This window comes from Cladosporium halotolerans (assembly GCF_011745625.1).
Source record: "Cladosporium halotolerans strain TM138-S3 chromosome Unknown Sca10, whole genome shotgun sequence".
In the NCBI taxonomy this organism is placed as follows: Eukaryota; Fungi; Ascomycota; class Dothideomycetes; order Cladosporiales; family Cladosporiaceae; genus Cladosporium; species Cladosporium halotolerans.
In genome coordinates, this window is record NW_027191461.1 from 513,072 (window position 1) to 526,640 (window position 13,569).

At 55.5% G+C, this 13,569-nt stretch overlaps 3 protein-coding genes across 3 annotated transcripts; 1 reads left to right on the forward strand and 2 right to left on the reverse strand.

The window, feature by feature from the left end:
* Positions 1 to 309: 309 nt before the first annotated feature.
* On the reverse strand, positions 310 to 6,930 carry WHR41_03908 (uncharacterized protein). The gene is made up of 5 exons (XM_069372514.1): positions 6,133 to 6,930; positions 3,610 to 6,077; positions 3,225 to 3,249; positions 817 to 3,170; positions 310 to 757 (listed from the first exon to the last, which is right to left on the reverse strand). The coding sequence occupies exons 1-5, from the start codon at positions 6,821 to 6,823 to the stop codon at positions 701 to 703; spliced, it is 5,595 nt and encodes a 1,864-aa protein (XP_069230639.1). The 5' UTR covers positions 6,824 to 6,930; the 3' UTR covers positions 310 to 700.
* A 999-nt stretch (positions 6,931 to 7,929) lies between these two features.
* WHR41_03909 (uncharacterized protein) lies at positions 7,930 to 9,096 on the reverse strand (the record flags this gene model as incomplete). The annotated part of the gene is made up of 1 exon (XM_069372515.1): positions 7,930 to 9,096. One exon carries the CDS (start codon positions 9,094 to 9,096, stop codon positions 7,930 to 7,932), a length of 1,167 nt encoding a protein of 388 aa, XP_069230640.1.
* A 664-nt stretch (positions 9,097 to 9,760) lies between these two features.
* Positions 9,761 to 11,092, forward strand: WHR41_03910 (uncharacterized protein; the record flags this gene model as incomplete). The annotated part of the gene is made up of 1 exon (XM_069372516.1): positions 9,761 to 11,092. The coding sequence occupies one exon, from the start codon at positions 9,761 to 9,763 to the stop codon at positions 11,090 to 11,092; it is 1,332 nt and encodes a 443-aa protein (XP_069230496.1).
* Positions 11,093 to 13,569: the final 2,477 nt, after the last annotated feature.

Sequence of the window (13,569 nt, forward strand, 5' to 3'; positions counted from 1 at the left end):
GTGCTGGCGGAGAGCAGCGGCGGTCAGGCTGAGGAGACGGGCGGCGAAGCGGTGGTGGCGGCGCAGAAGCGGAAGAAGCGCAATTCGCTGTCGTTGATCATCCGGGCGACGGGGCTGGAGGGGGCCAGGCGGAGAGACGAGGCGGCGCAGATGGAAGAGGGCGAGAGCCCGTTCAATCCACGGATTGAGGAGGAGGGGTTGTATAGGGGCGATGGGGTGGACGGGGACGTGTGAGGGTGGTGGTGACGGCGCGGGCTGTGACGTAATGGGAATTGACGGATAGAATGCACACAGAACACGCACACGGAATGAACATACGAAATGGAATGACTGGTCTATGTAGTCTAATAAAATATAATATAACAAATAACAACGCTGCTGTCGCAGGTTTTCTGGCCACTCGTCCAATGCGAGGGCATTCTGTGGTGATAATATTACAAACAAAAGAAAAATCGTCGCTTTGGTCATCTCAGTAACACTCTCGGTCGAGTTCAGTTCAAAACAAACTTCGACGCGGACACAATGTTTTGCTTTTTGAGGGCGATGGTAAGCCGGTGTATAACGCGAATGGAGCAGAAAGCAAGTAAAATCAAGAAAAGACAACGCCGTCCCGCTATGCTTGGTGACCCGGAAAGGCACCGTTCGGTGGATTGGTGTTTCCGGTTTGATTATCCCCCGTATCGTCTTCGTCAGCGCCAACCTAAGGCGCCATGACGAGCGCCAGGAGGGCCATGCGGACAAACATGCCGTAGCGCATCTGTGAATCATGTCAGTACGTCTAGATCTTGAGCTTTGATGTGTTAGTGCGGAACTTACCTGTCTGAAGTAAGCGGCCCTGGGGTCGTCATCAACCTCCTTGCTGAGCTCCATGTTGCGAGGCAGAGGGTGCATGACGATCATGTTCTGCTTGGCGCCCTTGAGGGTCTTGCCGTCGACAACGAAAGCATCCTTGACCTCCTCGTACAGGTTCGGGTCCTCGAAGCGCTCCTTCTGGACGCGAGTGCAGTAGAGCACATCGGTATTGGCGAGCATCTCAGGAGTGAGGGTGTCGCTCTCAACGAGAAGCTGACCACGGGCCTGCAGGGCGGCGCGGACCTTGGAGGGGATGGCGAGAGCGGCAGGCGCGGCGAGCTGAACCTGCACGTTGTAGTGACGGAGCAGTTCGCACAGAGAGTGAACGGTGCGGCCGTACTTGAGGTCACCGGTGAAGGTGATGACGAGGCCGTTGACGGTGCCGAGCTCCTCGCGGATGGTGAAGAGGTCGAGGAAGGCCTGGGTCGGGTGCTCGCGCGAGCCGTTACCGGCGTTGATGATCGAGCCGTCGGAAGCCTTAGCGGCGATGTCGGCGCTCTCGTTGTCCGGGTGGCGGAGCACGATGGCGTCGCAGTACTGGTCAAGAGTACGGACAGTGTCATCGAGGTCCTCACCCTTCTTGGTGCTCGAGTGCGACTCGTTGACGATGATGGTCTCACCACCCAGACGCTTCATGGCAGCGTCGAAGGAGCAAGAGGTGCGAGTAGAGGGCTCGAAGAAGAGCAGACCAAGAACGCGGCCCTTGAGAGTGTTGAGGCAACCCTCACGCTCAACGCCAAGGCGCATCTCAGCAGCGACAGTGAAGAGCAAGTGGAGGTCCTCCCTAGTGAATTGCTTCACAGAGACAATATCCTTGCCCTTGAAAGGCGACTTGACGAGCATCTCGGTCAGGGACGGCAGGTTCTCGGGCTGAGGGGCAATCGCAGGAGCACCCTCGGCCTCGGCGAAGGTGTGGCAGTCAACGTTGCTGACGCTGAGGTCAAAGTTGCGGGCGATAGCCTCAATGAGGATCTTGGCGTTCTTGACGTTGGTCACCAGCGGGGTCTGGTAGTCAACAGCCATACGTCTGGTGCGGTAACCCTTGGACATGTAGTTGGCCGGACGCCTGAACCTGTTGGCAGACGGCAGGTTGACGTACAGATCGATGAGGTTGTTGGCGAGAGCGTGGGTCAGGGAGTACTCGTTCCTCTGCTGGTCGTCCTGGAGAGCCTCGAGGAACTGAACCTCGATGTTGTTCTCAGTCAGGAAGTCGGCGGTACCGGCGGTGGCGAAGATCTTGTATCCAAGCTTGAACAGGGTCTTGATGGAAGGCAGCATCTCGACCTTGTCCTTGAAAGCGCCAATGGAGAACAGAACGTTCTTCTTGGGAAGCTTGAAGCCGGTAGCCATGAGACCCTTGAGGTAAGCCTCGTACTTGTTACGGCCGAAGCAAGCGACCTCACCTGTCGAGGCCATCTCGACACCCATGACCGGGTCAGCACCGGAGAGACGGGAGAAAGAGAACTGCGGAACCTTGACACCGACGTAGTCGGCGGGGAGATCGAGAGCCGGGTAAGCCTGGAGAGGAATGTTGGCCATGGCCTTGGTGGCCATCTCAATCAGATCGCATCCAGTAACCTTAGAGACGAAGGGGAATGAGCGCGAAGCGCGGACGTTGCACTCGATGACCTTGATGTCGTTGTCCTTGGCGATGAACTGGATGTTGTAGGGGCCAGTGATGTTGAGCGCGTCACCAATCTTGCGAGTGGCGTCCTCGATGCGGCGGATAGTCTCGGGGTCGAGATCCTGAGGGGGCTGAATAAGGGTGGCATCACCAGAGTGGACACCGGCGTTCTCAACGTGCTCAGAGATGAAGTGACCGATCATGGAACCGCCACGGGCAACGGCGTCCATCTCAATCTCCTTGGCGCCCTCGATGTACTTGGTGATGACAACGGGGTGGTCCTTGGACACATCGGCAGCTTGGTTGAGGTAGAGGGCAAGGTCGTGCTCGGAGTAGACGGTGTTCATGGCGGCACCAGAGAGCACGTAGGAGGGACGGACAAGCACGGGGTACTTGACCCTGCTGCAGAACTCCTTGGCCTCGTCGATGCTGGTCAACTCCTTCCACTCAGGCTGGTCAACGCCCAGTCTGTCGAGCATACGGGAGAACTTGTAACGGTTCTCGGCAGTGTCGATCATCTCAGGCGAGGTACCCAGGATCTTGACGTTGGACCTGAACAGGGGAAGAGAGATGTTGTTCGAGGTCTGGCCACCCATAGAGAGGATAACACCGGCAGAACGCTCGAGCTGGTAGATGTCCAGCACAGTCTCCAAGCTGATGTTCTCGAAGTAGAGGCGGTCGGCTTCGTCGTAGTCTGTGAGGATATTAGTTTCTGATCACGGCGACGGCAGGGAATAGAATTACGGACCTGTGGACACAGTTTCAGGATTATACTTCGATGCTGTTAGCTTTGGTTTCTAATTTTTGTTTGATTTGGAGGTGTGGTGCGGGTATTGGGGGTGGTGGAGGGGGTGTGTGCAGCGCAGCCGGGGATGCTTCTTTCGGCGGAAAAAGCCCGCTTTTTGAAGCCAGCTGAGAGGGCAGCAGCACGAAGCGCCATTTTTCAACGGGGATAATAGGATCTGGAGGTGTGTTGTGGGTGTAGAAAATAGTGCCAGTGTGGGGGATTCTGGATGGATGTGCAGCGCAGCCCGGAAGGCTTCTCTCAGCGGGCGACGCCCGCTTTTCGAAGCCAGCGGGGAGCGCAGCAGCATGGAGTGCGATTTTTTCTGCGGGGATGGTGGGATACTTACGTTAACCATGACAGTCTTGTGGCCGTTCTCGCGCAGGGTGCGGACAGCGCGGACAGAGCACCAGTCGAACTCGACAGACGAACCGATACGGTACACACCGGAGCCGAGGACCATGGTGCCCTTGTCCTCGAAGCTGATGTCGTGCTCGGCAGCGTTGTAGGTGACATAAAGGTAGTTGGTGAAGGCCGGGAACTCGGCAGCAACGGTATCGATCTGCTTGACGAAGGGCATGATATTGTACTCGAGCCTGGCGCGGCGGACGTGGTTCTCGTTGCTGGACCAGAAGACGGCGAGCTGCTTGTCGGAGAAGCCTTGCTCCTTGGCGTGGCGGAAGACGGCCGGGGTGATGTCGTCGAGCCTGCGGCTGGACATCTGCTTGCGGAAGTCGCTGAGGGCCTTGAGCTTGGTCAGGAACCAGCGGTCGATTTTGGTCAGCTCCCAGATCTTCTCGACGGAGTAGCCGTTGTGCATGGCGTTGGCGATGGCGAACATGCGCTGGTCGGAGGGAGTCTGCAGCTCGGAGTCGAGGTCGATGGACATGAGCGCCTCGGTCTCGTTGAAGCCAAGGTTGCTGGGGTCGACAGCGCGGATGGCCTTCTGGATGGCCTCTTCGAAGGTCCTGCCGATGGCCATGACCTCACCAACACTCTTCATGGAAGAGCCGAGGAGCGTAGAGACACGAGTGAACTTCTTCAGATCCCAGCGAGGAATCTTGACGACACAGTAGTCGAGCGAAGGCTCGAAGCAAGCGCAGGTCTTCTTGGTAACGGAGTTCTTGATCTCGTTGAGAGGGATGTTAAGACCAAGCTTGGCAGCGACGAAGGCCAAGGGGTAACCGGTAGCCTTGGAGGCGAGGGCAGAAGATCTCGACAGACGAGCGTTGACTTCGATAATGCAGTACTCCCTGCTGTCGGGGTTGAGGGCGTACTGAATGTTACACTCACCGACGACGCCAAGATGCCTGATGACTCGGACGGCAGTCGTACGGAGCATGTTGTAGTCTTCGTCAGAGAGGGTCTGCGACGGAGCAACGACCACGGAGTCACCAGTGTGGATACCCAGAGGATCGAAGTTCTCCATGTTACACACGGTGATGCAGTTGTCCTGGCAATCACGAACAACCTCGTACTCGATCTCCTTCCAGCCCTTCATACTGCGCTCAACAAGAATCTGAGGGCTGACAGCAAAGGCCTTCTGGCAAAGATCGACGTACTGCTCCTGGTTCTCGGCGAAACCACTGCCCAGACCACCAAGGGCGTAGGCGGCACGGATAATGACGGGGAATCCGATCTCTTTGACGGCCTCCATGGCCTCGTTAAAGTTGTTGGCAGACTTGGATTTAGCGCAGGGAGCGCCGATAGAGTCCATGCTCCTGGCGAAGAGCTCACGGTCCTCGGTAGTGATGATGGTATCAATCGGGGTACCAAGAACCTGAACACCGAGCTCCTCGAACTCATCCTTGAGCTGGATACCGACAGAGAGGGCGGTCTGGCCACCGAAAGTGCAGTAGATGGCGTCAGGACGCTCCTGCTTGATGACCTTGCGGACGAACTCGGCGTTGACCGGCAGGAAGTAGACCTTGTCCGCAAGACCCTTGGAGGTCTGGATAGTCGCAATGTTAGGGTTGATCAAGATGGTGTAGATACCCTCCTCTTTCAAGGCCTTGATAGCCTGGGAACCAGAGTAGTCAAACTCGCCAGCCTGGCCAATGCTGAGACCACCACTACCGAGAACAAGGACCTTCTTGACGTTGACCCTAGGCTTGAGCGCCGCGTTCTCAGCGGCGTCACCACCAGGGAACTTGACGGGCTGCTGCATCTTGCTGGGGTCGTTGATCACATCCATGATGGTCTGAATGAAAGTGTCGAAGAGGAACTCAGTGTCGCGAGGACCAGGTGCGCTCTCAGGGTGGAACTGCACACTGAAGTAGGGGCGGCTAGCGTGCCTGATACCCTCGTTGCTGTGGTCGTTGGCGTTGACAAAGAGCTCTTCCCATCCCTCGGTCAGAGTGTCGGCGTTGACGGCGTAACCGTGGTTCTGAGAAGTGATATAGCACTTGCCGGAGAGCAGGTTGGTGCAAGGGATGTTGTGTCCGCGGTTACCGAACTTCATCTTGAGGGTGTCGGCGCCAGAGGCGCGGGCCAGCAGCTGGTGACCAAGACAGATACCGAAGATGGGAGTCCTGGCCTCCTTCATTGCCTCCTGAATGTGCTTGACGGTGTTCTCCATCAGGGAGGGGTCACCCGGTCCGTTGGACAAGAAGAGACCGTCATACTCTTTGCCGGCCAGCTTGGGGAAATCGTAGTCCCAGGGCACAACCTCGACCTCCACGCCGCGCGCGATGAGGCAGCGCAGCTGGTTGTATTTGAGACCAACATCGACACAGACAACACGCACGGGTCTACCTGACGGGTGCTTCAACGCAACGGACGGGCTTGGAGAATAGATTTTGGGTTTTGAGGTTGAGACTATGAACCACAATCAGATTCAATCTTCTATTTAGGGAGGGCGCGACAAGCTCACCGTCAGCCACCAGGTTCCTGATGTTCGGATCGTACCAATCGATTTCCTCGAACACCGGGACGTCCTGGGTCGCATCGCCGAAGTAGCCGTTGACAGTGCCGGGCACCGAGAGGCCGTGGTCGACTGTCGAGACAGCGGGAGTGGTCAGTCCACCAGGCGTCATTGCGCCGCTAGGGGTGAGGGCGCCGTTCGAAGAGGCGGATTGCTTGCGGGAGCCAGTCTGCATGAGCAGGCGTCCCAGCATGCTACCCTTCTCTCTTATCCTCTTAGTCAATGCACGGGTATCCACACCGCAGATGGCGGGCACATTCTGCTCCTTCAGCCAGGTTCCGAGGGAAGACGCGGCGAGGTAGTGAGAGTAGTCCTCTCCGCAGTAAGATGCAACTACGAGACCCGCGATGTGAATCTGCGAAGCCTCGAAGTGCGCAGGCAGGTCGGGAAGAATGGGGTCCCTGGTCTCTCTCGAGGGAACACCATAGTTACCCACCAGAGGGAAGGTAATGACCAGAATCTGGCCGCGGTAAGAAGGGTCAGTGATCGACTCCGGGTAGCCGACCATGCCAGTCTGGAAAACCAGTTCACCGGCGACGCTGCGATCGGCACCGAAGCTCTTCCCCTCGCAAAAGCGAATGGCATCGTCGCCACTCTTGACCTCGAGGGCCATCATGCCCGAACTCTCCTGGGCGGCCATTTCCAGAAGCTTGTGAGTAGTCGCCCTGCTGTGACCTGCAGAGTGGTGAGAAGGAATGAATTGAGTAAGTTGAGCTTGCGCAGAGCAAGGATCGGTGAGATAAAAGAAGAAAACCCTTCAGAAGCTTTCGGCAGCAGAGAAAGTAGGCCCAAAAATTTAGAACGTGCCAAGCAGCGATCTGCGCTCGAAGCTCGCCCCAATGCGCGCGCTAACCCCGCGCAGACTCGTAGCAGAGCCCACGCGTGCGGGTGCGCATATGAAGGGTTCAGCCGCCTGCGGGCGGTGGGACAGTAGAAAAAGCTGTATATATCGTATTGGCAGCAGACAATGCGCTCTGTGTGTGGTACAGCATCCGTCATCACTGTATTGAGCTGGCGGGCGTCTGATCTCGCGAAAGACGACATTTTCGCTGAACGGGCCTTCACAGCGATGCCGGCGAGCATGTGACGTCGAGGTTCCAGCCCTTGAGCAACGTCTGGCACGTGCCTGGCGGTAGAACGTTGGAAGCGCTTGTGCAACCCATGTGAGAAACGATGGGACGAATCGTCAGCGGTGAAGGTCATCACGACTCCAGATTGTCTCTCTGTTTTGCTCTCCAGTAAATCGAAAGTGAAGCGAAGTGGTGCAGTGGCGTGCTACCTTTTTTTTTTGCTTCAGATGGTCTTTGATAGGCCCCTGTCGAATTGATCATACCTCGATGAGCGCCGAACTTTTTACTCAAGAGATCAAAGCGCCGCCGTTTGGCAGACGTTATCACGACCCAGATCGCCAGTCTGTTGGCAAGAAGCCAGGCCTAGAATATGAAGCGAAGAGGTGCAGTGGCATGCTATCCCTTGCTTATTTCAAGCGCTCTTTGACAGACCCATGCAGTACTGATCAAATGAAGAGCGCCTAGCTTGCAGTCAAGAGATTCAACGTGTTGCTTGTTGGCAAACGTGGTGAAGACAATGATTCCGATTCTATCGCTCGTGCGCGATCTATTGGTCCCTAACGCCGCCGCTCTACCCTTGTCTTGCACCGATCAGTAATCCAGCTATGCGTGCAAGTATTCACAAAGAAAGCAAACAAAACAAAACGGTGACAGAAGAGGATAGCACCTCTTTGCCTTAGATGCCAAAAAATACCTTCATGCGCTCGTACACGAAGAAGCTCGTTGCCGCTAAGGGCACGACCTTCACATACCCGATCCCAAGACCAACGTAGAATCCGCGGAAGCCTTTTGTCTTGTAAATGTTCCCAGCAACCTCAGTCATCGTTAGGCGGTGTCCGTCGCCAACGACACCACCGACTTGCATCCGTCTCCTGATAACTTCCAGTGGGTAAGAAAGAGTTTGTGACACAAGACCTGCAAGTGCACCTGTCGTGAGCTCCGCCCATGCGCGGAGAGGCGCAGGCTTATTGGGTGCCAATTGTCGCTGCGTTCGCTCAGAAAGTGGTAGAATAGTGTAAGGGGCAAGAGCTGGCTTGCGCATAAAGTCGCCTGCAGCATCGTGTGTAAGGAAACTCGAGCCAGCGTATGGGATCATGCCCCAGAGAGTAGGAGTAAAGCCGCGGAAGAAGTTGGCCAGACCCCGTTGTTGCGTCACCGCACTAATTGCCTGAGTAGAAGCAGATATCGCGGATGCGGCTGACTCTGGGATTGCTGATCCCAGCTGTGGTGGTGCCCTAGGTGCTGGCACCTTCTCATTGTAGATCGTCCGGCAAATGTCAGACAGTCCAACGCGGCCGTGCGATTTGGTCTCAAAAGCTAGCCGCACACGAATAACCTCCAGAGGATATGTTGCGAGAACGCTGAAGCAGCCGGCTATGGAACCAGCAAGGAATCTCCTCAAATGCGTCTCTTCTGCCTTGCTTCTAATGACCATTGCGCGCACCTGCTCGTACGCCAGAAATTTTATGCCACCATACGGGAAGATCCTCAACAGTGTTGCTGAGTGTCCACGAAAGAGGCCTTTGCCGCCGTCGCTGCGGTATATGTCTCGCATTGCCTTGAGCGCTCCAGTCCATGATCCTGTGTATTTTGCAAACTCCGGATTGCTCGCCTGGAACAAGATCTTCACTCTGTCCAGTGGCCCGACCACTGTCTTCGCTGCACACGCCGCGAGGCCTCCCGCGACACCACTACGTAAAGCATACTGCCAGCTCTGCTGAGGTACCTTGCTCTTCTCGCTCTTGCCGGACATTTGTATGGGTGCTGCAGCGGCATGATCGGAAGAATCGCTTGCGGCTATCGCAGGTGGGCCACTGTTCCCAGACGGTCGGCTGGGTGTCATCTTCGGTGATTCGTGTGACGGTGTGCCATGGCTGACCTGCCGGTCGGCAATTGCACTCATCTAGCGCGAAATATATGGATATCGATATGGGGTGGCGCTTTTCGCTGCGGGTATGGTCGAACCATGCGGCAAACGGGTCGGTGCGGACAGTCTCGTGAGACCCGATATTATCAAGCAACTGGTAGAATATGTCGTCGGCAGTGGTTTATTCGGAGTGAGTACGGAATAAGGCCAAGCAATGAGAGCGAATTGAAATGTGTTTACCAGCCGGTAAGGCGGAAGTTCCAGATATGACGGCGGCGATCTGCTGCCGATGACCCGAGGCTCACGCGAGGCGGCTCAAGTGACTAAGCCGAGACGCGGCGCATGTCAACCTCAGGCACACACAACATCAACAAACCACCAACGGCACCCAACTTCAGCGCTTCTCTAAATGCACGGTAGAGACGATTTTGCAAACGCGTCAAAATCACACTCGCAACGTATGATAGTGCTCACCTAGTTTTGAACACCGGTAAGCATAATATTATGGCGTATAGGTATTCTTGTTTCGTGATTGATCTATTCATAGGTAACAGCTCTTCTCAACAAGAGCGACGTTTGAACTTAGAGGTCCAGGGCACCTCCCAAGGCTGTCATCATAACAATCAGAAAAACGGCAAAAATGCCGAGAGATAGCGCCATAATCTGGCAGAATGCAGATCGCACGGTCACAATTATTGACATACCGCACTCAATCTCTTGCGCGCAGACTCTAGGCAACAGACCTCACCCTGGATCACTGCTCTCAATACCACCGCTAGAGAAGCCATATGTTACAAGAGAACCAAAGAATGCCTCTAAGCAAGCGAAACTTGCTGGAAATACTGTCGAGCCTCGTTTGCACGCAATATATGCAAGCGCAATCGAGAACGCTTTCGCTAGCATCAGTACGACTCATAACGACCAATGGTGTTTTCGTCGCCCTTTCGTCACACAGCCGCCTCCGAGATCTAAAAAGCGCAAGCTGAGCTCAGAACGCGAGGAGCCTGCTTCAAGCGACGCGGCTCAAGCGGCCTCGCGCCCGACCGAGGTCTCTGTTGACTTCCTTCCGTTCGAGTCTACGCCGTCCATTTCCAAGATCGACGGCGTCAGATCTGCGGACGTGTATGACGATGATGAAGAGGAGAATTTTGCAAGCGCTGCACCAGATGTCACGTCCCCGGTCAAGATGTCGCTTGTTCATCCGAAGGACCAGAAAGCTGTTCTCGACCTCCTGATCCCTCCGAAGTCGTCCTTCGTTCTCGGACCCGTCAGTGATTCCAACAACTTTCGGCATTCCGTTCAGGTTCAGGCCCAGAAGCTCGACGTACCGAAGAAGTTCGACCTCATCCTAATGGATCCGCCATGGCGGAACAGGTCCGTCAGGCGAACCCACAAGACCCCCAATTCCACCTACAAAGTAAGCTCATCACATGACGACATCTTCAGCATGATGGGAAAGATGGACCTCGACATGTTAATGGCAGATTCTTGCTTGGTCGCCATCTGGATCACCAACAGTCCCACTATTCGCGAGCTGGTGCTCGGCAAAGGCGGGTTGTTCGAACACTGGGGCGTGAAATTGGTCGAGGAATGGGTGTGGCTTAAGGTCACGAAGGACGGCGAGCCAGTCAGCTCGATCGACTCCTTGTGGATGAAGCCCTACGAGGTGCTGCTACTCGGCCGCGTTGACAACGGCTGGCAGCAAGCTCCACGTCAGGAGCAATTTCAAAGCCAAGAAGAGTCCTCAGCCGATGACGAGGTCAAAAGGCGCGTCATCTTTGGCGTACCCGATCTGCACTCTCGCAAGCCCTGTGTTAAGGAGCTCATCGAGCCGATGATGCCCGATTGGAGGGAGTATCGAGCGCTTGAGATCTTCTCTCGTCACCTTGTGGCTGGTTGGTGGAGCTGGGGCGATGAATGCGTGAAGTTCAACTGGCAAGGATACTGGCAGCATGACGATTCGAGCGCTTAAGTTCAGCAGCAGTCAGTAGTCAGGCTCTCCCAATTGAAATGCAGTCTCAACAGCCTATAGCAAAAGGTAGCACCCTAACATTTCTTTCCTCTCCGGAGAGACCAGCCATAATGAGAGCATCTCCAGTGGCCGCTGATGAGCCAGTGTATACAGCGTGGTTGATAACCCCGATTATCGGCTTAAGCGCGACGCGCTTTGCTACGGACTGCCCCGAGTCAATCGTACGCCTCTGACCCGTGCCTATCTTTGTTAGTGTGAGCGGGGAGGGTATGACTTCGACCTCATCGTCGCTAGTGAGATCGATAGAGGTCGCGGGCGAAGAGAGGGGAGTCGTCTCCGTTGCCGAAGTGCCACTGGTAACGTTATGATGGTCGGTAATAGCACCAGTAGCCTATAGCTTCCAGTTCTTGATCGCCTCGGCATTAACCTTGCGACTTTCTTCTTTGGTATCCCTATCCTTGATAACGACCAGGTTTGAGGGACGCTCACCATTGAGCCCCTCTCCGTCGTAGGCGAACTTATCTGCGGCTTCTCGGAGAGTTGAGAAATTTGCAAAGAATCGGTTCGTGATGGAACACCACGATCCGCAACCTTTCGGACTTGCCTTCCCCTCACCCCTAGGCAGCGAGATACTACGGCTTGAACCTTTGCGTTTGTTCGTTCAGACCGTTGTTCCCGAGTTGTATAAACAAAAGCGAGCTTCTATTGCCTAGGATAGTGCTTTGTTTTCGATGAGCTCGCTACTGCCTTCGGCTTAAACCGACAATCGATCCCTACCATGGAGATACCATGCTGATTCCAGCTCTTTACCCATCGCATTCGAGCTTTCTCAGAGCGTCTATAGTCAGCTGCGGTCCGCTGCCGGACGAAATACGACCCGTACCCGCTCTTCTTTGCAATCCACTTCGAATTCCCACTCCCGACGTTCACCCGGAGGAAAAGAACGGCCACAAAAAGGAAGAAACTCGCGTTCCTGGCTCTGCCGTGATTCGAACACGGGTTAGTACGGTCGTTGTTTGCTCAGTGATGAGATCCACAACGTACTGTGATGCCAGCTACACTACAGAACCGTGTGGGCCGACATGATTGGACTGTTTATATCACTTTCCGGTTGCGAAGATGCTGAGGATCATGCGGTCGACGCCGTTGACGACGGCGTAGACCTCGTAGGAACGGGTTCGAATATAAATAGACATCGGAAGAAGCGCTGGCTGCTGCGTTGAGGGATTTGGACGTGTGGCCCGACCGAGAATATTTCGTCCAGAAGCCAGCCTCCAGTGGTGCTTTCCAGCTTGATTGACATCCACTGCTACATACGAACGGAGACAGAGGCAGATGACGAAGAGCAAGTGAAGGCCAACCGCCGTGAGTATGTGTTGATCACCAGATTCCAAGGAACACTAACGAAGACGTATGCCCGGCATGCCAGGTAGTGTGGGAAATGTCGTCGCGTATGCACCTTACGTGCAGGGCCTCCCGGGCACACAGCCTCTATGCGCCGGATCACATGGTCTCTGACCGATTGGAAGGGAAGAAATATTGGCACGTGTGGAGCAACCGTCGAGCACTTGCCTTGGCTTTCATGTTAGAAGAGATAACTCCGCAACACTTGCGGTGGGTCTTTCTCGACGTGTGAATACTCCGTGGACATTGCCGGCGCGCAGAAGCACGTGGCTTAGCCATCTGCACATGCCACGGACAAAGATGGCTTTGAGGCTCGTCTAGTGTCGTAGGTCCACTCTATCGGCACAGCAGTGGACCGCCATGGCACTATACAGATGGGACTCTAAACGCCATGGCAATTGGCGTCCGTTAGCAGTTTTTTGGCAGTGGACTTAGAGCAGTTCTGTTTCTGCCCGAATCGACCAAGATCGCAGCAAGACTCCAGACGCCAGCGTTGGCCACAGCACATCTTCGACTTTCGACACCATGTTCAAAACACGCTCTAGGGTCGGAAGCAACGGGTCTTGCACATCGAAAGATCCTCGCTCCTGGTTGTCTGTAGCGAGGCCAAGCAGAGGTTCTTGACTCGACCAAGGAGAGAGTGCCGCCGCTTGAAGGAGTGAAGGAGCGCAAAGAAGAGTTGGCAAAGGAGCCAAGCGTGTTGCATCCGAGATACTCTTAGATCTGCAGACATCCGGTCAAACAGCGAGGACGCTGGGCTTTCTTAGGTAGCACGCCTAAGAGTCTCCACAGTTGAGTGTTGTCGTGCCTTGGCTGGGGAGCGGGTCCTGGAGTCGGGAGCCCATGGGACCCCGTGAGCGGAGCGCGGCACGTTCGCTGCCGCCAACTGTACCTTGGCTGGAGGGCAGACCTCGAAGAATGATTGTTGATGCAGGAAAAGAGGCGTTGCCGAAAGGTCAGCCTCCTACATCAAGCGCCTGCAAGGCTGGACATGGCACCAGCCCCGAGGACGTGCCAAGGCCGCGGCTTCCTGAGACGCGACGCCTTTCCGCGCCCTGCGTGGCGCCTGGCAT

Excerpts from the sequence above, each read along its gene's own strand:
- WHR41_03908 (XM_069372514.1), bottom strand. The coding sequence starts at position 6,823 with ATGGCCGCCCAGGAGAGTTCGGGCATGATGGCCCTCGAGGTCAAGAGT. Across the intron at positions 3,250-3,609 it reads ACAAGACTGTCATGGTTAAC|TATAATCCTGAAACTGTGTC; the intron begins GTAAGTATCCCA and ends ACAGCATCGAAG. Across the intron at positions 3,171-3,224 it reads TCCTGAAACTGTGTCCACAG|ACTACGACGAAGCCGACCGC; the intron begins GTCCGTAATTCT and ends ATATCCTCACAG.